This window comes from Rhizoctonia solani, chromosome 10 (genome assembly GCF_016906535.1).
Source record: "Rhizoctonia solani chromosome 10, complete sequence".
NCBI classification, from domain to species: domain Eukaryota; kingdom Fungi; phylum Basidiomycota; class Agaricomycetes; order Cantharellales; family Ceratobasidiaceae; genus Rhizoctonia; species Rhizoctonia solani.
This window is the reverse complement of record NC_057379.1, coordinates 96,341-123,846: the sequence shown is the minus strand read 5'-3', so window position 1 is coordinate 123,846 and position 27,506 is coordinate 96,341. Positions and strand designations below refer to the sequence as shown.

Sequence of the window (27,506 nt, the reverse complement as noted above, 5' to 3'; positions counted from 1 at the left end):
ACCTACAAGAAGTTGATTTTACAATGTTGTACACCACTGTAAGGTGGGTACACGCTGGTGGAACGGGCGCTTAAGGCCGTACTACTACAAGCAACAAGGTAATCTACTACTATACTAGGCTATCCTAATACCGCTTAAGGCGGTCTACTTATCTAAACTACTGCAAAGGGGCCTTAGGCCTGGGAGGTGTGGTAGGTTAAGTAAGGGGTTTGACTACTGATGACTAATGGGGGCCGGCTACTTAGCTGGCTGGGCGTCCTCCTCAATGAATATGAGACGAGGTAAAATTGACTTGGTGTTTCCAAGCGATTTCCCTGCTGTATTTATAGACATAAGTGCGCTATCTACATGGTCTGTGCGCGTGAGAAAAGAAGTACATGTTGGAAAAAGGAAGCATGCTGCGGACTGCGTAGAAGCGTGGATTTCTCCTAAGCGTCCTTGGCACAGCATCTTGGCGCGGCATCTCGGCATAATAAGCGCCGAGGTCACGTGATTGAAAAACAAAAGATATAGAGTCCGTAAAAAATACTAAAAATAATAGAAAAATCGGACGATTCTAATGGTATATTCAAGGAGGGTGTAACACAAATCATCTCAGCCACTCGTGCGTTTCTGTTGTCTCTCTCAGCCGATAATGATACCCTTCCTCTCGACGAGACTTCTTGGTTTAGGATTTGGACGTGCTGTTGTCTTCACCAGGATTGGCTCCCATTCCTGCTTGCGCTTCCCCCTCAAATTGATTGAGTGCGCGCTTATCCTCTGACGTTTAATCGCAATGGAACAATGGTTCAACAAGGCCAGATGGACTGCGTATTATATCTTTCTGACCCCAATCGGAACTGTTTACGTTGTGAGTTTTAGACAATTATCATTTCATTTTCTTATAAAGCTAAGCCGCGTAAAACAGGTTATCTTGCGGGCCGCGTGCGAGCCATTTTCCTTCTCCCTAAGCACCTCAAGTCTATTTACAACAAACCGCTTGTCTATATTGAAACGTTTCAACCATTCAAATCACCCGCTAATTACCCGTATCATTGAATGTGCACAACGACCGCTGAGTACACAAATGGGGAGCGCAATGCTGTGGTCATACCGTTGTCTTGCATTTGTGCTGCGTGTCATCTGACACCACAATACCATCAAATGAATAACAACGAGCAAGGGCGACCTCAAACGATTACGTACAAACACAACTTGCTATTGCTTGCAACTCAATTCTACCTTAATTGGCACAATTTGGACTTCACATTTGCGTTGTTGGATCATTGGGTTTGTGAAGGAGGTATGTGGCGCATTTTATCTGTTTTATATGAGCTAATTGTTGAACATAACCTCTACTGATAGAATACGTGTGAAACTTTGATTAGATGCAATACCCTGCATGATTTATTTGTAGATTTTAGTCTTAATGTTGATGTTTTGGTTTTTAATATGTATATTGCAATTTTCAATGAGAAGACTAGTACAAAAGCACTTTGAATGCTTGTTTTATTGAATTCTCTGGAAAAAGTAGCAAGGATCACCCCTACATGGATGAAATGCATATCAAACAACAGGTCTGTACTTTTTCCGCAATTTTTTGGCTTTTTGCCGTTTTCAAGCGTCTTTTAAGTAGTAGTGGGCAATTTAAAGGCAGTTTGAAATGCAACCATGCTACTTAAATGCAATTCAGAATACAAAGGGATATTTTGAAAACCACTTTCAAATAGTAGCCCCAAACTTTTGAGTGTGTTCAAAAAATGCATGTATTTTACACCACTTTTAAGTCATCCTACTTTTTTTTTGTGCTTTAAAAAACAGATGGTACTTTTCTGGCCAAAAAAGACAAGTCACTTTTTAAAAACACTTAAATGATAATTTGGGTTTTGCTGATGAAGGTAAAATTGACTTGGTGTCTCCAAGCAATTTTCCTGCTGTATATATAGACAAGGGGTGCTATCTACATGGTCTGTGTGCGTGAGTGTCACGACTCAGCTCGGACCTATGGTTCAAGGGGGGCTTAAAGTCCGTGGCACTATCACCAATGGACTATGAGAAGGGTAGAGGGGCGGCAAGGGCCCAAGGGTTATGATATAAAGGTAGAGGGCAACAATGGCCTGGATAAGATGCTTAAGTAAGGTGCACTATAGCCAACTAAGGGCTTGGGCAAAGGAATAGGTAAGAGTGAGGATGAATTGACAAAGAGGTCAAGTCTTGCTGTTTTAGCAGCGACTTGACCTGGTTTAAATACATGAGGAGAGCCACATCAAAAACAACAATACAAAACAGTGAGTCATTTACAATTTCACATCATATATCAAATATGTCATGTGATCTTGATGAGTCATAAATATATACCAAAAAAGGAAACTATCTCGGAAAAAAGGTAGAAAATAGTAAAAAATCATGTCATGCCAATGATGGTCATGACATTACCCCCTCTTCAAGCTCCAACTGCATCAGGATGTTCCATGTGGAATTCTTCTATGGCTTCTTGAGCGTTACCCACATTATCCACTGGTTCCCACAAGTTGCTTCCTTTGTTGTATCCCTTCCACTTAACTAAATACCAGAGTTTCTTTGATTTGCCACGCCCTTTCCAATTGCTGTCCAGGATTCTTTCAACTTCATATTCTTCCTCACCTTCTTCTGTAATAATAGGTGCAGGTTGAGGAGGGTCGCGTCCATGAGGGTCAGGATGGAATTTTGTCAGAAGATTAATGTGAAAGACTGGATGTATGTGCATGGTATGAGGTAGTTGTAATTTGTACGCATGCGATCCAATTTTTTCAATTACCAAGTAGGGACCTAGCCTTTTGTGGCTAAGCTTGATGGATGGTCTATCGGTGGATATATTCTGATGACTTAGCCAAACTTTGTTCCCTACTTGAATTTCTTCTTCTTCTCTGTGACGTTGATCATAGAAGTGTTTCATCCTTTCTTGGGATATTGATAACGTTGCCTTGACTTCATCATAGCCCTTTTCTAAAAATTCTGCATGTTTGTCTGCATTAGGGACTGACTCGTCTGACTTTTGACCAACTGTAAATCTTGGATTATAGCCGTAACATATTTGGAAAGGGGATTTGCCTGTGGAAGTCTGTTTCAAATTGTTCAAGGCAAATTTGGCCAATGGCAATAGTGATACCCAGTCTGATTGACGATGATTCCCGAACATACGTATAAAGATCTCGGCCTCTTGTTGTATTCGTTCTGTTTGACCATCTGTTTGAGGATGGTAGGCTGTAGAATATGTAGGCTTGATGTCTAGCCTTTTATATAGATGACAAATAAACTTGGCATTAAATGTAGGACCTCTATCTGAAACGGTACTCCTGGGGAGACCATGTAACTTCCAGATGTATGTGATGAATAAGTTGGCAATGTCAATAGCCGACGCTGTGGATTGGGTAGGAATAAAATGGACCATTTTTGAAAATCGATCAATCACGGTTAGGATAGCATCAAAGCCTTCTGAAACTGGTAATCCCACAATCATGTCATAAGCTATATCTTCCCAGGGGCGTTCAGGAATTTGTAATGGCTTTAGCAGCCCTACAGGTACTTGATTTGTTGGTTTGGACCTGATACAGGTTTCGCAGTGGCTGACATAAGAGTTGACAAACTTTTTCAGCAATGGCCAGTAATAACTTCTGGAAATAAGTTCTAATGTCCTGGCTTGTCCTGGGTGTCCCACCGCCAAGGCGTCATGCCTAGATTCTAGGATAAGGTTCCTAATGGTATTGTCTTTTGGTACAAAGATTTTTCCTTGATACCATAGTAGTCCTTCTCTTAATTCCCAATCCAAGACCTTTTCCTTGTTCTGGAGTTTGAGCAGAATCTCTTTTAGACGGTCATCCTCGTAAATAGCTTCGCCGATTAAATCATTGATTTCCTGATCCGGGGTGATTGATGCAATGAAAAGTTCCGGTTTCAGGAGAACTTGGTTCTCTACCCCCCCTTCAAGGGATACCAAATTGTAGCGCCGCAAAAGGATATCGGCCTTCTTATTCTGTGCCCCAGGCCTGTAAATGATCTGGAAATTATAGTCCACTAAAAAATTTGCCCATTGAATCTGTTGTTTATTCAAGGATTGTGATGTGGAGAAGTATTCCAAGTTCTTATGATCCGTTAGAACTTGGACTGGTAATTCTGATCCTTCCAGTAGGTGGCGCCATTCTTTAAATGCCCTGATAACTGCCAGTAATTCCTTGTCAAAGATATCGTAGTTCTTTTCAGCTGGGGATAGGGATTTAGATAAATAGGCTACAGGGGCTAATTTCCCCTCTAGATTACGTTGAGATAGTATTGCTCCAGTGGCATAATCCAAGGCGTCACATTCCACATAAAATTGTTTTGTGGTGTCTGGTTGTAGAAGCAGAGGTGCTGATGTAAGACATTTCTTCAGACCATCAAAGGATTGTTGTTCCGCCTGTTCCCATTTCCAAGTACTATCTTTTTTGAGCAGGTTGTACAGAGGTTGTGCCATGTTGCCAAAATTAGGGATAAATTGTCTATAAAAGTTTACGAATCCTAAGAATTCTTGGATGTTCTTGACATTCTTAGGTGTTGACCAGTTCATAGCGTCTGTAACTTTAGACTGATCCACTTCTATGCCAAATTCGGATATAATAAACCCTAAGTAATCGATTTTCTTGACGTGGAAATGACATTTTTCAATGTTGCAGAAGAGATCATTGTCTTGTAACCTTTTAAGTACTTCTCGTACATGAGCTTTGTGATCCTTTTTGTTCAAAGAGAATACCAGAATGTTGTCCAAATAAATGATGACGTAGACATCCAGAAGATCCCTGAATATCTCATTCATCATGTCTTGAAAAGCCGCCGGTGCATTTGTTAATCCAAAAGGCATGACCAAATATTCAAATAATCCGTATTTTGTTTTGAAAGCGGTTTTCCATTCATTGCCTTCTTTGATTCGGACTAGGTTGTATCCTGCCTTGAGATCAAATTTGCTAAAGATCTTAGCACCTTGTAATTTCTCAATGAGATTCTGTGGCAAGGGCAGGGGATAGACGTTTTTCTTGGTCATACTGTTCAGACGCCAATAGTCCACACACATGCGTAACTTCCCATTTTTCTTTTTGACAAATAATATGGGAGAGGCCATAGGGGATTTAGACGGGCGGATTAAACCTGCTTTGAGTTGTTTCTCAATGGTTTCTTTAAGTTCCGCATCCTCCCTTGGACCTAAACTGTATATGGGACCATGTCGTGGTTGCGCATCCGGGAGTAACTCAATGGCAATATTGTAAGGACGGTGGGGTGGCAATTTGGATGATTCTTCCTCAGAGAAGACCTTGGAAAATTCTTGATAAGGTAGTGGTATTTCTTCTACTGCCTTGAGTTCTAAGACAGCGGGTACAGACAGACAATTATTGGAACAATATAACGAGTTGAAGACGAGTGTATGTTTTTCCCATGATATTTGGGGATTGTGCTTTTTTAACCACGACATCCCTAAAACTAATTGATGGTTGCCAATATTGGAAATATGGCATTCTAATTCTTTGGTGTGGTTGCCAATGGTACATTTAAACCGGGTAAAATGAGTGATTTGGCCAGAATCAATTTCTCGGCCATCAATAACGCGTAGTTTCTTGGGAATTGGATGTATATAGGTTGGAAGCCAATAGGTTTCTACTAAAAGAGGGTGGATGAAGCAAGAAGTTGCCCCAGAGTCGATCATGGCTTTTCCTTGAAAAGGTTTAGCCAAAAAGCTTGATTTTTGGGTTTTAGGAGTCTCACACGGATTTGCAGAGAACGACGCATATATTTGAGATGTATTACATAAAGAAAGAATTTCTAGGTTGTTGTTTACATGATGCAAATCCGCTAGCATACAGCCAAGTGCCTTACTCCTTAATCGGCCTTGGCTTTCCCTTTTCCCAACTCTTCCTCATCAGAGACAACCTCAATTCGATTTTCTTGCTTGGGCCTTTCCCAAGACCATTCTATATTTGCCACATGTCCAGACATGGGCTTGGAGGGACAATTGCACGCAAAATGACCTTTTCCCCTGCATACATGACATGTAAGATTTGTAAAGCCTCTTCCATCCAGGTCCATGGGACCTGGGCCCTTAGAATTCGAGGCCAGGACAGGGGTGGGAGCAATGATTGGTTTAACAGGGGCAGCGGCGGCAGGGCGTTCATCTTTTTTAAGAGAGGGGAATGGAATCATAGTGTCTTTTGATTCTCCGTTCCACCTAACATTTGGCATATTGCCAGAGGTGGTGCGAACAATTGAAGTGATAGCGCCTTTCTTGGCGCAACAAGTGGTTGGGTCAATCATATACACATTATCCCCAACATTGAGACGAGTACGAGTGGAAGTGGGGTTGGAAGTGGAAGTGGGGATAGCAGTAGAAGTGGTACAAACAGTGGAGACAGAGGGGTTGGATAGGCGTGTAGATTTGATATGGTTAGCAATTTCCTCTGCCTTATTGTAAACCTGTTGGGCTGTAGCACGTCGCCATTGGAACATAGTTGACAGCATAATATCTTTGATTTTGTTTTTAAGGCCGTCATAGTACTTATTGCGCAAGGTTTCATCACTATAACCCAGGGACACAGAATATTGTTGGAATTCCCAAGTGTATTCTTGGACCGAAGCCTTCTGCCGCAAGTTATTCCATTTTTGACGGTACTTCTCATCACGGTTTGTGTCCATGTAATGCTTAGTAAATTTGGCCCAGAACACATCAATATTTTCCAAGAGTGGAACCGCCTCTCCCCTAAATACCTTCCTTTCCTTATATGGGCGAACCCAATCTTCTGCTGCACCTTCAAAATACGATGTTACCCACAAGATTTTTTCCTTGTGAGATCTATTGGCTCCTTTTGCCCTTATATAGGCCTGACAGGCAATAATGAAATTGAGGGCGTCTTCTTTCTTGCCGCTAAACTTGTTTGGCTTGGCAAATTTCAAATCGGAGTTAGAGGACGTAGGGGCAGGTGGGGGATTGATAGTGGTGGCAGTGCCAGAAGGTGGGGGTGGAACTGTGGAGCGAGAGGAGGATTGATGAAGAAGCTGATCTTGCACAGCCTGAATGGATGTTGCCGCCCCTTGGATTTGATTGGAATAAAAGATATGTTGATTACGTGATTGTTCTCAATGTTCCTCTAATTCTGCCCTTAACAACGCAATTTGATCATGTTGCGCGTCATAGGATCCTTGTAGTTGAGAGAATTCTTTTTTTAAAATGATCATGTTTTGGGCAACCATGTTCAACAATTCACAATCAGACATATGGTCAAAGGACATAGGAGAATATACATGGGGCGGCACAGCCGCAGGAGCAGGAGTGTGAGTTCAAGAAGATGGTTCAGACCATCCTGATTGTACTTGGGGGTTGATTAAGCTAGTCCCTTCCATCACGCCCAAGCCAGGCGTTGTTGTGCAATACGGCAAAGAACTCATAGTCCCAATAGTAGTGAATTCGCCCCCTTCCATCTTGGGTAGCGTCCTGGATAGATGTGTGTAGATTGTCAAGCTCAATTTCCTTCTCTACTAATAGCCTGTCTTTTTCCTCAATAAGCCTTTCTTGCTCTTCAATAGTTAGAGCAAGGTTGCGATTATGTGCTTCAAGATTTGCAATTAAATTCCTATGTTCTTGTGCCTCTGTTTTGTATATGGTGTTGAGGCGTTCAGCAAAGGATTGATGGCTTTTTAGAATTGCAATATTTTGAACAAGGCCGGGTTCCTTGATTCGGGCTATGTGTTCTTTGAGGTTTTCAATTCAACCCGAAAGGATATGGTTGATGTCAAGGAGAGTTTTTTCGAGGTAGAGATATCGAGTGACAATGGAGTATGGCCAAAAAATGGCAAAAAGAACAAGATCTAAAAAATCGAACACTAGAGTGCGTTCCCGATATAAATCGGTACTTGATCAGATAGATAGAAACGGATTTATAGCGCTAAATACTAACTGTTTGCTTTCCTACTAGCGTTAGACTATCCTTATATTGATATCAACAGCTGTGTACGAGCGTGATTAACAATCAGGTTTTTAGTAAGCGGAAGGTTGGCTGACTAACAGCGTATGGCTAAAGGTGCGGACACCCTGGTATGCGGACAATTGCTAGCAAGGGGCTATCCCGCGGCTTTACTGCCACTCGTATTCCTGTCTTTGATTATTACACAGGGGCTACGATGTGATGGCTTTTCAAGCTTTGGTGCTTATCCAAGCGTAGGTCTCGTTTGTTGACAGGAATACAAGTAAAGACTTGACCTAGTGTCACGACTCAGCTCGGACCTATGGTTCAAGGGGGGCTTAAAGTCCGTGGCACTATCACCAATGGACTATGAGAAGGGTAGAGGGGCGGCAAGGGCCCAAGGGTTATGATATAAAGGTAGAGGGCAACAATGGCCTGGATAAGATGCTTAAGTAAGGTGCACTATAGCCAACTAAGGGCTTGGGCAAAGGAATAGGTAAGAGTGAGGATGAATTGACAAAGAGGTCAAGTCTTGCTGTTTTAGCAGCGACTTGACCTGGTTTAAATACATGAGGAGAGCCACATCAAAAACAACAATACAAAACAGTGAGTCATTTACAATTTCACATCATATATCAAATATGTCATGTGATCTTGATGAGTCATAAATATATACCAAAAAAGGAAACTATCTCGGAAAAAAGGTAGAAAATAGTAAAAAATCATGTCATGCCAATGATGGTCATGACAGTGAGAAAGAGAAGTACATAATGCAAATGAGAAGCATGCTGCAGGCTGCGCAGAAGTGTGGATTTCTCCTAAGCGCTCTTGGCATGGCATCTTGGTGCAGCATCTTGGCATAATAAGCGCCAAGATCACGTGATTGAAAAAGTGAAGATATCAAGTTTGTAAAAAATAGTAAAATTATCAGAAAATTCAGGCAAATCCAATGGTATAGTTAAGGAGGTTATAACAGTTTCCAAGCAATTTCCCTGCTGTATAAATAGATAAACTAGCTAATTACATGTGGTCTGTGCGTGTGTGAAAGGAAGGCTACATGTGAAAAAGGAAGCGTGCTGCGGACTGTGCAGAACCGTGGATTTCTCCTAAGCGCCCTTGGCACAGCATCTTGGCACGGCATCTTGGCATGATAAGTGCCAAGATCACGTGATTGAAAAACATAAGATATTGAGTCCATAAAAAATAGTAAAAATATTAGAAAAAGAGGCAATTCCAGTGGTATGAGTTGGGAGGTTATAACAAATGGTAAGGATGCAATCTCCAACAAGGTTCAATTGCTGGGCAAGTTGCTCTGCCCATTCACACAATAGTTTCCCTGCTGCACTGCCTTGTCAGGGGTATATAAGAGAGTGATCCACTGAAGAGTTTGACATATTGTCCTGGACACGGTCACATGACCAGTACAAGTGGTTGCATGCTGGCCCAAGCCCAAATTTGGGGGGTAGCAGGTGTAATCATGGGTTGTCAGCAGAGGAATAATAGGGCTCTATGGCTTAGTGGTCAAGCTGGTTCAATTCCGGCTAGTTCTATTTTCCTCTGTTTATGACACATATCAAACAAAACTTAAGCTTTGCTATACAAAGTAAGTAGTTTAAGTTTGGAATTAGGCAGTCATGTTGTGGTTGGTTGTGCTTAGCCAAGGTGATGCCCCAACCTTTGGCTGGGGCTAGCTTCTTCCTTTTCCTACACAGCCCATCACAGCAATGTTGAAATCTTATGTATATAGATGTATATATAAATGTATTACTAAACTAAACTAAATTGTATACAAAAGTAAAGACAGTAAAAAAGAATTAGAGAGAGAGGTGAGGATAGAGGGCTTGTGTGCGGGCCTTTATATATCCCAAGAAACCTACCAAGTCATATGGTAAATTGCTGCGCATATGACTGCGCACTGAATGACTCGTACTTACTGACTTGATTACTGCGCATAGAACATACTAGAAGAATCTAGTATTTACAAGATATTTCAACACTCCCCCTTAATCAAGTAAGTGTTGATACATTCAATTAATTCAATCTTATTCATTTACAATTGTTATAGATCCCAGTTTCATTATTTCAGTTATTCGTGTAATTAAAAAATCTTCAGCTAATTAATTATCCTTTGCTCATTGGCTTGCCCATGATTCCTTGCATTAGATAACTAAACTGTGGTGCGGGTAACGCTTTAGTAAAAGCGTCGGCTAAGTTTTCTTTAGTTGGTACGTACAGTGTAGCTACCTTGCGTTTCTCTATGAGATCTTGCATGAAGTGGTGTTGGATGTTGATGTGTTTTGATTGTCCATGGAATTGCAATTCTTTGGACAGAGCAAGCGCAGCGAGGTTGTCTGAAACAATTAATGTTGGTGTGTCAGCAACGTATTGTAATTCCTCAAAAAATTGACGGAGCCACATAGCTTGAGTACATGCGTGAGATAACGCCATATACTCCGCTTCCATTGTCGATAAGGCAACAGTTGCTTGCTTCTTAGCTGACCAAGATATAGCAGCTCCTCCAAGCATAAACACATGACCGGAAACAGACTTACAATCTAGTAAGTTGCTTCCCCAATTGGCGTCGGAATAGCCTAATTTGCCAAAGTCTTTGTTTGATTGGCAATATGTTATCCCAAGAGCCGGTGTGCCCTTTAGGTAGCGTACTAGGCGCTTAACTGCTGTCACATGCGCCGGACCAAAGCACAAAGTAAATTGTGCAAGGTGTGCAACAGCGTAAGCTATGTCTGGTCGTGTGCATAGGGCGGCATACAGTAGCTTACCAATGTATGTACCATAATTGAACTTTGGTTTGACTCCTTTGTATCAAGTGAGTTGTACGGTCGGGCTAAAAGGAGTGTCGGCAGGGTAAGCTTCTGCAAGGCCTGCATAATCAACTAGTGAGTTAATATATGCTGCTTGGTTGAGTGTGATGATGCCATTCTTACAATTGCGTTGGAATGCTATTCCAAGGAAGTGATGTATCGGTCCGAGGTTGCGCATGTCGAATGCGCGCAAGAGTTTGGATATTGTAATATCAGAGTGGTTTGGCAATGATATGACAATTGAATTGTCAACATGTGTAGCTATGATTGACACACACAGCTCACCGTTAATGTTGTTGATTCGGTGGTATACACATGCGTCGGTAAAGCATGGTGTGTATCCAATTGCTTTCAGCTTTGTGTCGTATAGTTTATTCCACATCCGTCCTGCTTGTTTCAGTCCGTAAATTGATCGCTTTAATTTTAACACTTTGTTTGTACCGTCGCTAAAATAAGGGATTTGCTGCATGTATAAATCTTTGTCGACTTTGGCGTGTAGGTAAGCCAAGTTTACATCGAGCTGTTGTATATCCCAATTGTACTGGTTAGCAATTGATACAAGCGTACGGATTGAATCAAGACGTACGACGGGTGCAAATGTCTTGTCAAAATCAATGCCGGGTTGCTGACTAAATCCTTGGGCTACAAGTCTTGCCTTGTGTCGGATGGGTGTGCCGTTCTCGTCGTGCTTGAGTACAAGGACCCATTTGTTCCCCATTGCCTTGCGTTTGGGTGGTAAGTCTGTTAGTTCGTACATTCCCATTTGTTCAAGGGTGCTGACCTCCTTGGCCATTGCCTTCCACCATTCCTCTGCGTTTGGCCCGGATAGCGCCTCCGCAACGGTAGGACTGTTGGTCGTCGGCGTTGGCGGTTCATTGTTGATGAACGTCCACGTTGGTTCCATATCTCCGGACAACGCCAAGGTGGGGTTTGGCTGTTTGGGGATTGATGGTTCATTGAGGTATAGCTGTTTGAATTGTTTGCAAAGTTTGTCAATGGTTGGTTCGGGTGTTGTTGGGGTGACCATCGAGTAGGTAAGGTCCGGGGTGCCGGTATTGGTGGGTAGTACGGTGGAGGGACTGTCAAAGAAGTTGTATGCGCTAGGTACAGTGTTGTCGGAGCTATTGGGGCCGCTGGGCGTGATAGGGACATCGGAGAACTCTATTAAAAGGTTAGCAGTTTTGTTCTTTGGCTGAGAACCTGACTGACTGGACATGGGAGGGTGCTGGATCTTGAGGGTAATCCCTCCTTGCATGTTGTTGAGTTCAATGGGAGCAATGTTAGGATTCCAACTGCGGGTTCAGACTCCTGTGTTGTTGGTTCTGGATGTAAGTGCATTGAGTTGTTGTAGTGCATTTGTAGTTGCACTAGGGTTAATGCACATAGCAGAGTGAGAACAAGTAGTATAAGGTTTAAGTATGTTATTGTGAGTGAGTTTAGTTGGTTTGTTGGATGCTTTTTGTTCAATCTTAGGCTCACTTTTTATATCTACAGGTTTGTTTGAGTCACTCTTTTCTTCCTTGCTGACTGTATGCACTCCCCCTGTTCCAGCAGGTTCTTTTGGTCGTTCCGCAGCGCTGTCAGCATGAGTCATCTCCCCCTCAGCGGGCAGAGCAACTGTATCTCCCCAATCCTGGTTGATTCCGGGTTCTTCACTAACCGTGTTTACTCTCGGAAAGGTAATGTTCCTCGAGTGTAATATCCTGTTCAGTCCTGATTTGTAGTATCTCCAGCTTTTGCCTTGTACTTCCGATATTCCAACAAATATCGCTTGGAATGCTTTTGCGTCTAACTTAGATCAATCTCCGGTTTGATCTAGTACGTAGCATTTACTTCCCCACGGTCTTAATGTACTAACATTTGGTTTCTTGCCCCAAAATGACTCGAATGGAGTCATCCAAAACGTTCCGTGCACTTGTGTCGGAACTCGATTCTTAAGGTAACAGGCGTATGCGATCGCCTTGTTCCATAGGAATTTTGGTGCGTTTGACTCAAGCATCATTGCTTGCGCCTTATTGGTGAGTGTCCGGTTTAATCTCTCAGCTATACCGTTTTGCTGAGATGAATGCGGGGCCGTTGTTTCTAATATCATCCCTTTCTGTGCCGCATACTCAATCCATTCTTTGTTCACAAACTTGCCTCCGTTATTGAAACGGACTTTCTTTATTTTCTTTTCTTTTTGTGTATTTAACATTGCTTTGAATGCCTTATATTCATTCAGCGTTTTGTCTTTGTGCCTAAGGAATCCCAAGCGAGTAAATCTTGTAGCTACGTCTGTGAATGATACATAGTATCTGTATCGGCTGATTGAGAGTGTACGCGCGGGTCCCCATACATTGGTAACTATTAACTCACCAATATTGGATATTTTTGTTGCCGATTCATTTGGATATGGTCGTGTATGTGCCTTTGCTTGTATGCATACTTTGCATTTGAAGTTGAGTCCTTCTTTGTCTTTGTTTATTTCCATTCCTTTGATTGCTTTGGTGCTTTTCAGGCGTTGGAGAGCTTGCGGACTAATATGTCCTAGCGTTTTGTGCCATTCAAACCAAGTTCGACCAGTTTGTTTCATCAGCGCCAACTCATTGGTTGTTTTCTTCATTCTTGCTGTTTCCTTACTAACTGCTGTTCCACTGATTTTCCATAAATTTCTGTGTTCGCAATCACTCAGTTTTGATCCGTAAGTGATTGGATCATTGTTTGCACCGTATATGACTAATTGGTCCCAATCCATTGATATCTGATAGCCTTTATCGGTTACTAGCAATAAGCTGATAAGGTTTGCCGGGGAGCTTGGCACATATGCTACATTAGTAAGTTTGATACTTCTATATTCATCTTTGTCTGGGTTGGCTAAGCATAATAGCTCCACTGTACCTTGGCCCAATATGGGCTCCTTACCAGTCACGCCTGTAACATATCCTGTTGATTGATTATACTCACTGAATAGGCTTCTATTGTTTGCTATGTGAGTCGTTGTTCCACTATCGGCAATCCAGGTGTTCGTTTGTTACAACCCCCTTGATTATACCATTGGAATCGCCTATTTTTTCTATTATTTTTAGTATTTTTTACGGACTTGATATCTTTTGTTTTTCGATCACGTGACCTCGGCGCTTATTATGCCGAGATGCCGCGCCGAGATGCCGTGCCAAGGGCGCTTAGGAGAAATCCACGCTTCTGCGCAGCCCGCAGCACGCTTCCTTTTCCCACCATGTACTTCTTCTCTCACGCGCACAGACCATGTAAATAGTGCGCCTTTGTCTATATATACAGCAGGAAAATTGCTTGGAGACCCCAAGTCAATTTTACCTCGTCTCTTACACATTAGAGAAGGTAGCCAGCCAGCTAAGTAGCCGGCCCCCAAGTAGTATCAGTAGCACTCACCCCCTTACCTGACCTACCACACCTTCAGGCCTCAGGCCCCTCCGCATCGACAGTAGATAGTTAGTCGTCGCCTTAAGCAACTTAGTAGCTAGTAGTTAGCCTTAGTCAGTTAGATTACATAAACTAGTGTAGTAGTACGGCCACAAGCGCCCGCCTCCACCAGCGCGTACCCACCTTACAGTGGTGTACGACATTGTAAAATCGACTTGTAGTAGGCTTGATCAACAAGGAGAGGACCCCCTGTACTAGCACGAGGGAAAACACCAGATCGGACTTGCCTTTTGTCTTCAATATTCAAACAGACGTTGGTCCCTGGTAGTACCAAATTGCTATAAGGCAGACGGGCTCTGATCCCCCGCGTACCCCGAGTTTCGCCGGAACTCAGTAGTCAGCAACCCTAGACCGCTGAAATACCTGCTTGCTGAAAACCTGCCCATATCACGACCGCCAGGTCTGCTGATTTGTCGTAGGGACAGTTCAACGCTAGGTACTAGACGCAAGGGTTTAGCGCCAGTATACTACAAAAAAAAAACCGCTCATAAGTCCTGATATAGGCACTACTTCCCCCACGCCATCTTCACCATTCCATCCACACGCTCTGGCGTCCCCCACCCGTACTCCCATCCTACCAGCCGCTCTAGTCGTCGTTCCGTGGCAGCCAACTCCCAACCACCCACTCGCGAACCATCTCCCACTCCGCAAAACCTGCCCAGAATGGAACCAGAGCCGTCCATTGGCGCTCTCCTCAAGGCTATCCAAGCCCTCTCCACACAAGTTGGGTCCCTCCAGGACCAAATCAAGTCTCAAGGCAAGCAAATCACTCAGCTCACCGCCTTATGCAAGGAGACCAACGACCTCGTTGGAGACAAGGACCAGGGCGGAGCCCAAACCAAGCCTGGCCCATCGACTGGGCCTGTCACCCCTCCTACCCACTCAGGAGGGGAAACCCACACTCCAGGCACGGTTAGGCCTGGGCTCAAGGCTCCCTTCCGCCCTTCAAGGGGTACAGGATTTGACTCCAAGGAAGAAGAAGAGCCAAGGCGACCAAAAAAGGAGCCTCAGGGAACGCCTAGGCAATCACTCAGCTCCCTCACCCCCTTCAACGCAGGGTCCAGCATAAAAAGGCCCAAAATGGACCTCCCCAACCCTTATAAAGGAGACACCAGGGGACGCAAAGCTACACAATGGCTGGATCGTATGCTGCTTTGGGTAGCCCTCCATTGCAATCAATTTGATGAGGAGGAACAAATGGTTGTATGGATCCTGTACCATATGACTGATAAGGCTGCCAATTGGGCTCTCCCCATTATAGGGACGATTATCAAGGGCGAGGGGAATCCCCCTACCACCATCACGGCCTTAACGGCCAAATTCAAGGAGGCATTTGCAGACCCTGATGCCAAAAGGGCGGCTGCCAGAAAGATCGCCGCGCTAACTCAGACCACCACCACGGCTGAGTATGTCACCAAGTTCCGCAATCTTATGGCGGAACTTGACTGGAATGAGGAGGCGTACATCGCCCAATTCACGTGCGGCCTCCAATGGAAGGTCAAGGAACTCCTGTCTACCAAAGACAACATCCCCGACGAGTTGGAGGCTATCTTTGCCGCCTCCATCAAAATTGACAACATCTGTCGGGAGAACGAGGAGAACCGCCCAAAGAAGGTTCCAACCAAGGCCCCGGTCACCGCGACCACCACCACTACCACTAGGGTCCGCCTATCAGAGGACCCCAATTACGTCACACCAGAGGAACGGGACCGCCGCCGCGCATCAGGACTGTGCGTTAAATGCGGCCAAAAAGGGCATGGGATCAAGCAGTGCCCCAATGGTTGGAAAGCCACTCCCAAGGAAACTGCCAAGGTAGCCCAGGACGAGTCGGAAAAAGAGTAAGGCCAAGAGCTACCGTCAAGCCCTTGGTCTCTAATTTAGAATTGCATGTATCAGTCTCGGAATTTGTAAATATTGCAATGGACTCGAACAAGAAACCCCTACTTTTCCTTGACATAATACTGCGTGACTACCCGACAGACCCTATCAAAACCCTCATTGACTCTGGCGCCACCTCCAATTTTATATCCCCCACTCTAGTAGAAAAACTGAAAATTCCAAAAACCCTACTCAAAAATCCACAAGTAGTGAGGATGTTAGACGGTACCATATCTCAGACTGGTCGCATATGGCACCAGGTTCAACTTGCGGTCTTGGCCAATGGCCATCCCCACCACATTCCCTTCCTTGTTTGCCCCATAGGCAACACCCCGGCTATTCTTGGCATGACCTGGCTCACATCGGAATCCCCCCTAATTGACTGGCAACAAGGACTTGTCACATTCCCAGAACAAGTCCAAATTGCCTCTGAGGAAGAAGCGGATCCTGACCCCTTGGCAGACCTCCCTACCCAATACCATGAGTTTGCAAGAGTATTTGGCGAAGAAGAATTTAAGGTCCTTCCCCCCCACAGGGAATATGACATTTCCATTGACCTACTTCCTGATGCCAAACTCTCACCCGGACCTATTTACGGCATGACCGATGCAGAATCCAGGGCGCTGAAACAACACATTGACGAGGAGCTGGCAACGGGCAAGATCCGCCCTAGTACCTCCTCAGCAGGCGCTCCAGTCATGTTTGTAAAAAAGGCAGATGGCTCCCTCAGACTGGTTGTTGATTATAGAAAGTTGAACAAGGTCACTCATAAAAACGTCTACCCTCTTCCCAGGCAAGATGACCTTATGGCCAAACTAAGGAATGCAAAACTCTTCACCAAGTTGGATCTTTGTTGGGGTTACAACAACGTCAGAATTAAAGAAGGAGATGAGTGGAAGACGGCCTTTAGGACTAAGTATGGACTATTTGAATATCTAGTCATGCCCTTTGGTCTCACCAACGCCCCGGCCGCCTTCCAACATTTCATGAATGACTTGTTCAGGGATCTCATCGACGTCACAGTGGTAATCTACCTGGATGATATCCTCATCTTCTCAGAAGTCCCCAAAAAGCACCCGGAACACGTTAGGGAAGTCCTATTGAGGCTAATGAAAAACCAGTTGTTTTGCAAGCTCTCTAAATGCCACTTCCACGTCACTACGGTGGATTACTTGGGTATTGTCATATCCCCAGCCGGCTTTTCCATGGACCAGAAAAAGATTGAGGCAGTCACGTCATGGCCACAGCCCAAGACGGTTAAACAAGTCCAGGCCTTCCTAGGTTTTGTCAATTACCTCCGCCAATTTATCCCCAACTTCAGTTCGGTCGCACGCCCTCTGCATAATCTCACCAAAAAGGAAACCCCTTGGTCATGGGGTAACCTAGAGGAAGCAGCGTTTCAGGAGTTAAAGCTTCTTGTCACCCAGTCACCGGTCCTTATCCACTCCAACCCGGGTCTACCCTACTACCTTGAAACAGACGCATCAGGGGTAGCAATGGGAGCAATACTCAGCCAGCGAGGCCCAGACAACCGGTTACACCCCATTGCCTACATGTCCAAATCATTCTCAGGAGCAGAAGCCAATTACGACACCCACGATAAGGAACTCCTGGCAATAATCAAGGCATTAGAAGAATGGCGGATATTCCTAGAAGCTACAGACAAGCCAATCCAGGTCTTCACGGATCACAGGAACCTGGAATACTGGAGGCAAGCCAGGACCTTCAACCGGAGGCACGCCAGATGGCGCATATTCCTGAGCGATTTCAATTTTGAGATCCATTATTGCCCAGGAAAGCAATCAGGGAAACCAGATGCACTGTCCAGAAGGTCTGACTACGTAGATACGCCCCCAAACCCAGAAGTCATGCTACCAGCGGAAGTATTTGCCAACACGTCAGAAGAGGAACTCGATATTGTCTCAGAGATCCGCACCAAACTCAGAGATGACCCGTCGCTTGAACCCATCATCAAGTTCCTCACAGAAGACGCGGACAACGCACCTCTGTCAATTCAAAAGGCCTACAGGGAATATGATTGGGAAGAAGACCTATTATGGTACCGCAGAAAGTTGGTGGTTCCAGACTCAGAACCCACAAAAGACCGGCTACTCAGGGAATTCCACGACTCACCGCTGGCAGGACACCCTGGGCAACAACGTACCCTTGAACTGCTAAGTCGCAATTACTGGTGGCCAGGGATGAAGTCCTCTGCCAAGGAGTGGGTAGAATGCTGCCCCGTATGCCAAGCCAACCGGCAAGCCCATGCACCGGTCATTGCGCTGAAACCCTTGGAAGTCCCCCTGTTCCCGTTTCACACCATCTCCTACAATTTCATCACTGGGTTTCCCAAGTCACAGGGCCACGACGCTATCTTAGTGGTGATTGATTCATTCTCCAAGTTTGGACACTTCATCCCCACCTCCAAGAAAGTTACCGCCAAAGGCCTCGCAGATCTGTTCATCACCCATGTGTGGAAACTTCACGGATTACCGGTCAAAACAATCTCTGACCGCGGAACCACCTTCACAGGGAAATTCTTAAGGGCCCTCTACCAACGACTTGGAGTCAAACCAGCTTTCTCCTCTGCATATCACCCCGAATCAGATGGACAGACAGAAAGGGTGAACCAGTTCATTGAGTTTTACCTACGCTCCTACGTAGCCGCTGACCATTTGGATTGGGCCACTTGGCTACCTCTGGCCGAGTACGCATACAACAACGCCAAACACGCGTCAACCGGAAAAACACCCTTTGAACTTGTCTATGGACGGAACCCAATCATGAACCCTTCCAACATCCCATCCAACGTCCCAGAAGCAGATGCGGTAGCTGACACGTTAGCCCAAGAATGGAAAGAAGCCAAATCAGCCCTCAGAATGAGCAAGGAGCGGATGATCAGGGACAAAGGAACAATCCCGGAATATTCAGTAGGGGAGAAGGTCTGGCTAGATGGAAAAAATGTAGAACTTAGGACCAACTCAAATAAGCTGGACCCCAAACGACTAGGACCTTTCAAAGTCATCAAAAAGGTTTCCAGCCACGCCTACCGTCTAGAGTTACCGGAAACCCTGAAAATCCATGATGTTTTCTACGTTGGGTTACTATCCAAGAGCCACAAATCTCCAAGTCAGCCATTCCCAGAGCAACCTCCCCCTGAAACAATAGAGGGAGAAGAGGAATACGAAGTGGAACAAATCATTGACTCAAAGCAACAAAAAGGGAAATGGTTTTATCTGATTAAATGGAAAGGTTACGGCCCAGAAGACAACTCCTGGGAGCCCGAGGAACTATTAGAGCACAGCCAGGAAGAAATCAAGCGCTTCAATCAGGCTAGACTCAGAAAGGCTTGTGACGCCGCCAAGAGCCTTTAAGGGGGGGGCAATGTTACAACCCCCTTGATTATACCATTGGAATCGCCTATTTTCTCTATTATTTTTAGTATTTTTTACGGACTTGATATCTTTTGTTTTTCGATCACGTGACCTCGGCGCTTATTATGCCGAGATGCCGCGCCGAGATGCCGTGCCAAGGGCGCTTAGGAGAAATCCACGCTTCTGCGCAGCCCGCAGCACGCTTCCTTTTCCCACCATGTACTTCTTCTCTCACGCGCACAGACCATGTAAATAGTGCGCCTTTGTCTATATATACAGCAGGAAAATTGCTTGGAGACCCCAAGTCAATTTTACCTTGTCTCTTACACATTAGAGAAGGTAGCCAGCCAGCTAAGTAGCCGGCCCCCAAGTAGTATCAGTAGCACTCACCCCCTTACCTGACCTACCACACCTTCAGGCCTCAGGCCCCTCCGCATCGACAGTAGATAGTTAGTTGTTGCCTTAAGCGACTTAGTAGCTAGTAGTTAGCCTTAGTCAGTTAGATTACATAAACTAGTGTAGTAGTACGGCCACAAGCGCCCGCCTCCACCAGCGCGTACCCACCTTACAGTGGTGTACAACATTGTTGGCTTACTTCCATATATATTCGAATTCTCAAGGGTCGAGAACGCGTAGTCGGCACGGCTGTTATTGTCCTCAACGGCTATATGCATCCTTGCATTGCCGTTTTGGGCTTTGTTTGGTGCGTTGAACTTTCTATTTGTTCCTTTGCCATTGTTCTGACCGGGTTTGTATGCACCTCCACCTGGGCCCCTACATTCGGCTGCCCAGTGTCCTATCTTACCGCAGTTGTTGCATTTAGACTTGGACTTATCTGGTCCCTTACTGCCGGTACGTATAGGTTTATTGAAGCTCGCTTTGTTTGTACTAAAGAATGCTTTCCCTTCTGGGTTTCGGGCATTCTTTCTATGTGCTTTGGCTGTTATGCGCGATCTAATGTCATTTACTTGGTTTGATAACGCGCTGTTATCTTGTAAATTGAATTGGAAACTTACTGATTGGGAGAATGAATCCCATGAGTCAGGTAAGCTTGCAATCAATGTTGTGATCCAGTCGGCTTCAGTGCATGAGCCGGGACTAATATCGTTTATTTGCTGGAACCATCCGCGCATGCGTTGGATGTGTTCCTTGATGTCTTCGCCATCAGTCATTCGGTGACTGAAAAACTTTCTTTGTAGGTCAATGAGTCCGACCGTTCCCTTGACTTGGTAAGTCGTTGCAAGGGCGTTCCAAGCGTCGGCGGACGTTGTGCATCCTTGTATTAGGTTTAGTACACTTCCGTCAACTCTTAATCTTATATTAGATAATGCTTTTCGGTCGGCTTTAACCCATTTTGTGTACTTGTCGTTAGTTGCTGTATATTCATAGTCGGGCAATGGTTTGCCCTTGTCATCTTTCCGGTTTCTTTTGGTTTTCAGTACAGTCTTGCTAGGTGCAATAATCGTCTTGTTTACGTAGCCATATAGATCAAGATCTGATAATATGTCTTCCATCTGTATGCGCCACATATTATAATTCTCAGTTCCCCAAAGGGGTGCAATCCGGTGCGTTCCGCTAGCTGCACCAGGGGCTGAAGTGCTTGCTACAGCTTTGGCCATGTTTAATGTTCTCGAGTAAGTGTGTTATATATCTATCTATCTACAGTTGGTTATTGAGCGTACAATTGGGGCTTGTCATAACCTCCTAACATATACCACTGGAATCGGACGATTTTCTGATATTTTTACTATTTTTTACGAACCCTTTATCTTATGTTTTTCAATCACGTGATCTCGGCGCTTATTATGCCGAGATGCCGCGCCGAGATGCCGTGCCAAGGGCGCTTAGGAATAATCCACGCTTCTGCGCAGCCCGCAGCACGCTTCTTATTTTCACACATGTACTTCTTTTCTCACGCGCACAGACCATGTAGATAGTGCGCTCTCTTCTATATATACAGCAGGAAAATCGCTTGGAGACCCCAAGTCAATTTTACCTCGTCTCATACTCATTGAGGAGGACACTCAGCCAGCTAAGTAGCCGGCCCCCATTAGTCATCAGTAGCCAAACCCCTTACTTAACCTACCACACCTCCCAGGCCTAAGGCCCCCTCGCAGTAGTATAGATAAGTAGACCGCCTTAAGCGGTATTAAGATAGCCTAGTATAGTAGTAGAGTACCTTGTGGCTTGTAGTAGTACGGCCCTAAGCGCCTGCTCCCACCAGCGTGTACCCACCTTACAGTGGTGTACGACATTGTAAAATCGACTTTCTGTAGGCTTTGATCGACAACGAGAGGACCTCCAGTACTAGCACGAGGGAAATCACGTGAACGGACTCGCCTTTTGCTATTAATAATCAAACTAGCGTCGGTCCCACGTAGTACCAAATTGCTATAAGGCTGACAGGCTCTGATCGCCCGCATACCACGAGTTTCGCCGGAACTCTGCAAGTAGCGCTCCTAGACAGCCGAAACACCCGCTTGCAAAAAACCCGCACATATCACGATCGCCAGATCTGCTGATTTGCTGTAGGGATTGTTCAACGCTAGGTGCTTGACGCAAGGAGTTAGCGAATAACATCTTGCGCAAAAACCGCTCATAAGTCCTGCATCAGGCACACTTTTTCCCCCACGCCGTTTCATTATTCCCTCCACACGCTCTGGCGCCCATCACCCATATTCCCGTCCTCCCAGCCGATCCAGTCAACGTTCCGTGGCAACCCGCTCCCAACCACCCTCTCGCGGCCCATCACCCCCTCCGCAACACTTGCCCGGAATGGAACCGGAGCCGACCCTTGCCTCTCTCCTCGAGGCTATCAACACCCTCACCAGCCAAGTCGGGTCCTTGCAGGCCCAAATCCACTCTCAAGGCCAACAGCTCTCTGAGCTCAAAGCCATATGCAAGGAGACCAACGACCTGGTTGGTGACAAAGACCAGGGCGGAGCCCAAACCAAGCCTGGCCCATCGACTGGGCCTGTCACCCCTCCTACCCACTCAGGGGGGGAAGCCCACACTCCAGGCACGGTTAGGCCTGGACTCAAAGCCCCATTCCGTCCCTCAAGAGGAACGGGTTTTGACTCAGAGGACGAAGAACCAAGGCCCCTCAAAAAGGAGCCTCAAGGAACGCCTAGAAGGCACTTGGGATCCCTCACACCCTTCGACGCAGGGTCCAGCGTAAAACGGCCCAAGATGGACCTTCCCGACCCCTATAAGGGTGACACCAGGGGACAAAAAGCCACTCAATGGCTGGATCAAATGATGCTATGGGTAGCTCTCCATTGCGATCAATTTGACAAAGAAGAGCAGATGGTCGTGTGGATTTTGTACCACATGACAGACAAGGCCGCCGACTGGGCCCTCCCCATCATTGGGAGCATCATCAAGGGCGAGGGTAACCCCCCTACTACCATCACGGCCTTAACGGCCAAATTCAAGGAGGCATTTGCAGACCCTGATGCCAAGAGGGCGGCTGCCAGAAAGATCGCCGCGCTAACTCAGACCACAACCACGGCTGAGTATGTCACCGAGTTCCGCAATCTTATGGCGGAGCTTGATTGGAATGAGGAGGCGTACATTGCCCAATTCACGCGCGGCCTCCATTGGAAGGTCAAGGAACTCCTGTCTACCAAAGACAGTATCCCCAACGAGTTGGAGGCTATCTTTGCCGCCTCCATCAAAATTGACAACATTTGTCGGGAGAACGAGGAGAACCGCCCAAAAAAGCTCCCTGCCAAGTCCCCGGCCACCGTGGCCACTTCCACCACTACCACCACCCAACGGGTCCGCCTCTCGGAGGACCCTAACTATGTCACACCGGAAGAAAGGGATCGTCGCCGCGCGTCTGGCCTTTGTGTCAAGTGCGGTCAGAAGGGACATGGGATCAAACAATGTCCCAATGGCTGGAAAGCCACAATCAAGGAGACCGCCAAGATTGGAGAGGTCACGGAGTCGGAAAAAGAATGAAGCCAAGGACTGCCGTCAAGCCCTTGGTGAAACCTATAGATTTTCATGTATCAGACTCGGTTATTGAATTTGTTTCTACTGCTCTTGATTCAAATAAAAAACCCCTGCTCTATATTGATCTGACCATGACAAATCATCCAGCGGAAAAACTCAAAACCCTCATAGATTCAGGAGCCACGTCGAACTTCATCTCTCCTTTGATTGTGGAACAATACAAAATTCCAAAAACCCTACTCGAAAATCCACGAGTAGTGAGAATGTTAGATGGTACCATATCTCAGACTGGTCGCATTTGGCACCAGGTTCAACTCGCGGTCTCGGCCAATGGCCACCCCCACACTATCCCCTTCCTTGTTTGCCCCATCGGCAACACACCGGCTATTCTAGGTATGACATGGTTGACAACGGAGGCTCCTTTGATCAATTGGCAACAAGGACTAGTGACCTTCCCTGAGCAAGTCCAGATTGCCTCCGAAGAAGAAGCAGACTCAGATCCTCTAGCGGACCTCCCCCCTCAGTACCACGAGTTTGCTAGAGTCTTTGGCGAAGAAGAATTCAAGGTCCTCCCTCCACATAGGGAGTATGACATCGCCATAGACCTAGTCCCAGACGCCAAACTAACTCCCGGTCCCATATACGGCATGACGGATGCGGAATCTAAGGCATTGAAACAACACATCGACAAGGAATTAGCAACGGGCAAGATCCGCCCCAGCACCTCATCCGCCGGCGCTCCAGTCATGTTTGTAAAAAAGGCAGATGGTTCACTAAGACTAGTGGTTGACTACAGGAAGCTAAATGACGTCACGCACAAGAATGTTTACCCACTTCCTAGGCAAGACGACTTAATGGCAAAGCTCAGGCATGCAAAGATGTTCACCAAGCTAGACCTACGCTGGGGTTACAACAACGTCAGGATCAAGGAAGGAGATGAATGGAAAACGGCATTTAGGACTAAATACGGGCTATTTGAATACCTGGTAATGCCTTTTGGCCTCACCAACGCCCCAGCCGCCTTCCAACATTTCATGAACAACCTGTTCCGGGACCTCATTGACGTCACAGTAGTGATCTATTTGGATGACATACTGATCTTCTCCAAAGACCCCAAGGATCACCCAACCCATGTCAGGGAAGTCCTATCACGGTTGATGAAGAATCAGTTGTTCTGTAAGCTCTCCAAGTGTCACTTCCATGTCACCACGGTGGATTACTTGGGCATAGTCATTTCCCCAAACGGCTTTTCCATGGACCAGAAGAAAGTTGAGGCAGTCACGTCATGGCCAACCCCCAAAACGGTTAAACAAGTCCAAGCCTTCCTAGGATTTGTCAACTACCTCCGCCGCTTTATCCCCGATTTCAGTTCAGTAGCTCGCCCTCTGCACAATCTTACCAGAAAGGAAACCCCATGGTCCTGGGGTAACCAAGAAGAGCAGGCATTCCAAGAACTGAAATCCCTGGTTACAAAGTCCCCGGTTCTGATTCATTCCAACCCAGAACTCCCTTACTACCTAGAGACAGACGCATCAGGAGTAGCCATGGGGGCAATCCTTAGTCAGCGAGGTCCAGACAACAGACTACATCCAATCGCCTATATGTCAAAATCGTTCTCCGGAGCAGAAGCTAATTATGACACCCACGATAAAGAACTTCTGGCTATCATCAAGGCATTGGAGGAGTGGAGGATTTTCCTAGAAGCAACGGATAAACCAATCCAGGTGTTCACAGACCATTGAAACTTGGAATACTGGATGCAAGCACGGACCTTCAACCGTAGACACGCGCGATGGCGCATCTTCCTGAGCGACTTTAATTTTGAAATCCATTATCGCCCAGGAAAGCAATCGGGAAAGCCAGACGCCCTATCTAGACGGTCGGACTATATTGATGCACCCCAGGAACCAGAAATCATGCTACCAGCCAAAGTCTTTGCCAATGTTTCAGAGGAAGAAATGGACATCATTGCAGAGATCCGCACCAAGTTAAGGGACGACCCATCATTAGAACCAATTATTCAGTTCCTAACAGAAGATGCGGACAATGCACCTCCCTCTATCCGGAAAGCTTACAGGGACTATGATTGGGAAGAGGACCTACTCTGGTACCGAGGAAAACTAGTAGTCCCAGACTCGGAACCACTGAAGGAAAAACTGTTAAGGGAATTCCACGATTCCCCACTGGCAGGCCATCCAGGGCAACAAAGGACGCTTGAACTTCTCAGCAGAAGCTACTGGTGGCCTGGAATGAAATCCTCAGCAAAGGAATGGGTCGAATGCTGTCCAACGTGCCAAGCCAATAGACGAGCCCATGCACCGGCTATTGCCCTCAAACCCTTAGAAGTTCCCCCTTTTCCATTTCATACTATCTCCTATGACTTCATCACCGGCTTCCCCAAGTCGCAAGGACACAACGCAATCTTGGTAGTGATAGACTCGTTCTCCAAATTTGGTCACTTCATCCCGACATCAAAGAAGGTCACCGCAAGGGGTCTAGCAGATCTATTTGTTAGCCATGTTTGGAAGCTGCACGGATTACCGGTTAAAACCGTCTCAGATCGCGGAACCACGTTCACGGGAAAATTCTTAAGGGCACTATACCAACGACTTGGGGTTAAACCAGCCTTCTCATCGGCCTACCACCCGGAATCTGATGGCCAAACAGAGAGGGTTAATCAATTCATCGAATTCTACCTCAGGTCGTATGTTGCAGCGGATCACTCGGACTGGGCCACATGGTTACCACTGGCGGAGTATGCTTACAACAACGCAAAACACTCCGCCACAGGGAAAACCCCCTTCGAGTTGGTTTATGGAAGAAACCCTGTGATGAACCCATCAAACGTCCCGGCAAACGTTCCAGAGGCAGATCTTGTGGCCGACACATTGGCCAGGGAATGGCAGGAGGCAGAGTCAGCACTCAAAATGACAAAAGAGCGTATGACAAGCACAAAAGGGGTAGTACCGCAATACTCTGTAGGCGAAAAGGTCTGGTTGGATGGAAAAAACGTAGAACTAAGGACCAACTCCAACAAACTGGATCCCAAGCGATTAGGACCATTTGAAATCACAGAGAAGATCTCTAGTCACGCTTACCGCCTGAACCTGCCAGAAACCCTCAAAATCCATGATGTGTTCTACGTGGGATTACTGTCAAAAGTCCATGAATCCCCGACCCAGCCATTTCCTAATCGCCCCCCTCCTGAAACAATAGAAGGGGAGGAAGAGTATGAAGTTGAGCAGATCATCGACTCCAAGAGACAACGAGGGAAGTGGTTCTACTTGATAAAATGGAAGGGCTATGGACCAGAAGATAACTCGTGGGAACCGGAAGAACTCCTGGAGCACAGCCAAGAGGAAATCCAACGCTTCAACAAGTCACGACTGAAAAAGGCTCGTGACTCCGCCAAGAGCCTTTAAGGGGGGGGCAATGTCATAACCTCCTAACATATACCACTGGAATCGGACGATTTTCTGATATTTTTACTATTTTTTACGAACCCTTTATCTTATGTTTTTCAATCACGTGATCTCGGCGCTTATTATGCCGAGATGCCGCGCCGAGATGCCGTGCCAAGGGCGCTTAGGAATAATCCACGCTTCTGCGCAGCCCGCAGCACGCTTCTTATTTTCACACATGTACTTCTTTTCTCACGCGCACAGACCATGTAGATAGTGCGCTCTCTTCTATATATACAGCAGGAAAATCGCTTGGAGACCCCAAGTCAATTTTACCTCGTCTCATACTCATTGAGGAGGACACTCAGCCAGCTAAGTAGCCGGCCCCCATTAGTCATCAGTAGCCAAACCCCTTACTTAACCTACCACACCTCCCAGGCCTAAGGCCCCCTCGCAGTAGTATAGATAAGTAGACCGCCTTAAGCGGTATTAAGATAGCCTAGTATAGTAGTAGAGTACCTTGTGGCTTGTAGTAGTACGGCCCTAAGCGCCCGCTCCCACCAGCGTGTACCCACCTTACAGTGGTGTACAACAGGGCTCATAACCTGTTGAAATCTTATGTATATAGATGTATATATAAATGTATTACTAAACTAAACTAAATCGTATACAAAAGTAAAGACAGTAAAAAAGAATTAG

The 27,506-nt window shown here is 45.9% G+C and overlaps 8 protein-coding genes across 8 annotated transcripts; 4 read left to right on the top strand and 4 right to left on the bottom strand.

The window, feature by feature from the left end:
• Window positions 1-2,422: 2,422 nt before the first annotated feature.
• RhiXN_08238 (Retrotransposable element Tf2 protein) lies at window positions 2,423-5,458 on the bottom strand (the record flags this gene model as incomplete). Its single annotated transcript, XM_043328054.1, has 1 exon — window positions 2,423-5,458. The coding sequence occupies one exon, from the start codon at window positions 5,456-5,458 to the stop codon at window positions 2,423-2,425; it is 3,036 nt and encodes a 1,011-aa protein (XP_043183439.1).
• Window positions 5,459-5,862: 404 nt separating this feature from the next.
• RhiXN_08237 (Retrotransposon gag protein) lies at window positions 5,863-10,400 on the bottom strand (the record flags this gene model as incomplete). The annotated part of the gene is made up of 3 exons (XM_043328053.1): window positions 5,863-7,067; window positions 7,381-7,667; window positions 10,171-10,400. The coding sequence occupies 3 exons, from the start codon at window positions 10,398-10,400 to the stop codon at window positions 5,863-5,865; spliced, it is 1,722 nt and encodes a 573-aa protein (XP_043183438.1).
• Window positions 10,401-10,760: 360 nt separating this feature from the next.
• Window positions 10,761-12,014, bottom strand: RhiXN_08236 (Retrovirus-related Pol polyprotein from transposon TNT 1-94; the record flags this gene model as incomplete). Its single annotated transcript, XM_043328052.1, has 2 exons — window positions 10,761-11,920; window positions 11,969-12,014. The coding sequence occupies 2 exons, from the start codon at window positions 12,012-12,014 to the stop codon at window positions 10,761-10,763; spliced, it is 1,206 nt and encodes a 401-aa protein (XP_043183437.1).
• A 2,846-nt stretch (window positions 12,015-14,860) lies between these two features.
• On the top strand, window positions 14,861-16,039 carry RhiXN_08235 (Retrotransposon-derived protein PEG10; the record flags this gene model as incomplete). The annotated part of the gene is made up of 1 exon (XM_043328051.1): window positions 14,861-16,039. The coding sequence occupies one exon, from the start codon at window positions 14,861-14,863 to the stop codon at window positions 16,037-16,039; it is 1,179 nt and encodes a 392-aa protein (XP_043183436.1).
• A 77-nt stretch (window positions 16,040-16,116) lies between these two features.
• RhiXN_08234 (Retrotransposable element Tf2 protein) lies at window positions 16,117-19,449 on the top strand (the record flags this gene model as incomplete). The annotated part of the gene is made up of 1 exon (XM_043328050.1): window positions 16,117-19,449. The coding sequence occupies one exon, from the start codon at window positions 16,117-16,119 to the stop codon at window positions 19,447-19,449; it is 3,333 nt and encodes a 1,110-aa protein (XP_043183435.1).
• A 491-nt stretch (window positions 19,450-19,940) lies between these two features.
• Window positions 19,941-21,068, bottom strand: RhiXN_08233 (integrase core domain protein; the record flags this gene model as incomplete). The annotated part of the gene is made up of 1 exon (XM_043328049.1): window positions 19,941-21,068. One exon carries the CDS (start codon window positions 21,066-21,068, stop codon window positions 19,941-19,943), a length of 1,128 nt encoding a protein of 375 aa, XP_043183434.1.
• Window positions 21,069-22,224: 1,156 nt separating this feature from the next.
• RhiXN_08232 (Retrotransposon-derived protein PEG10) lies at window positions 22,225-23,412 on the top strand (the record flags this gene model as incomplete). Its single annotated transcript, XM_043328048.1, has 1 exon — window positions 22,225-23,412. The coding sequence occupies one exon, from the start codon at window positions 22,225-22,227 to the stop codon at window positions 23,410-23,412; it is 1,188 nt and encodes a 395-aa protein (XP_043183433.1).
• A 125-nt stretch (window positions 23,413-23,537) lies between these two features.
• Window positions 23,538-26,828, top strand: RhiXN_08231 (Retrotransposable element Tf2 protein; the record flags this gene model as incomplete). Its single annotated transcript, XM_043328047.1, has 2 exons — window positions 23,538-25,132; window positions 25,190-26,828. The coding sequence occupies 2 exons, from the start codon at window positions 23,538-23,540 to the stop codon at window positions 26,826-26,828; spliced, it is 3,234 nt and encodes a 1,077-aa protein (XP_043183432.1).
• Between the last annotated feature and the right edge of the window lie 678 nt (window positions 26,829-27,506).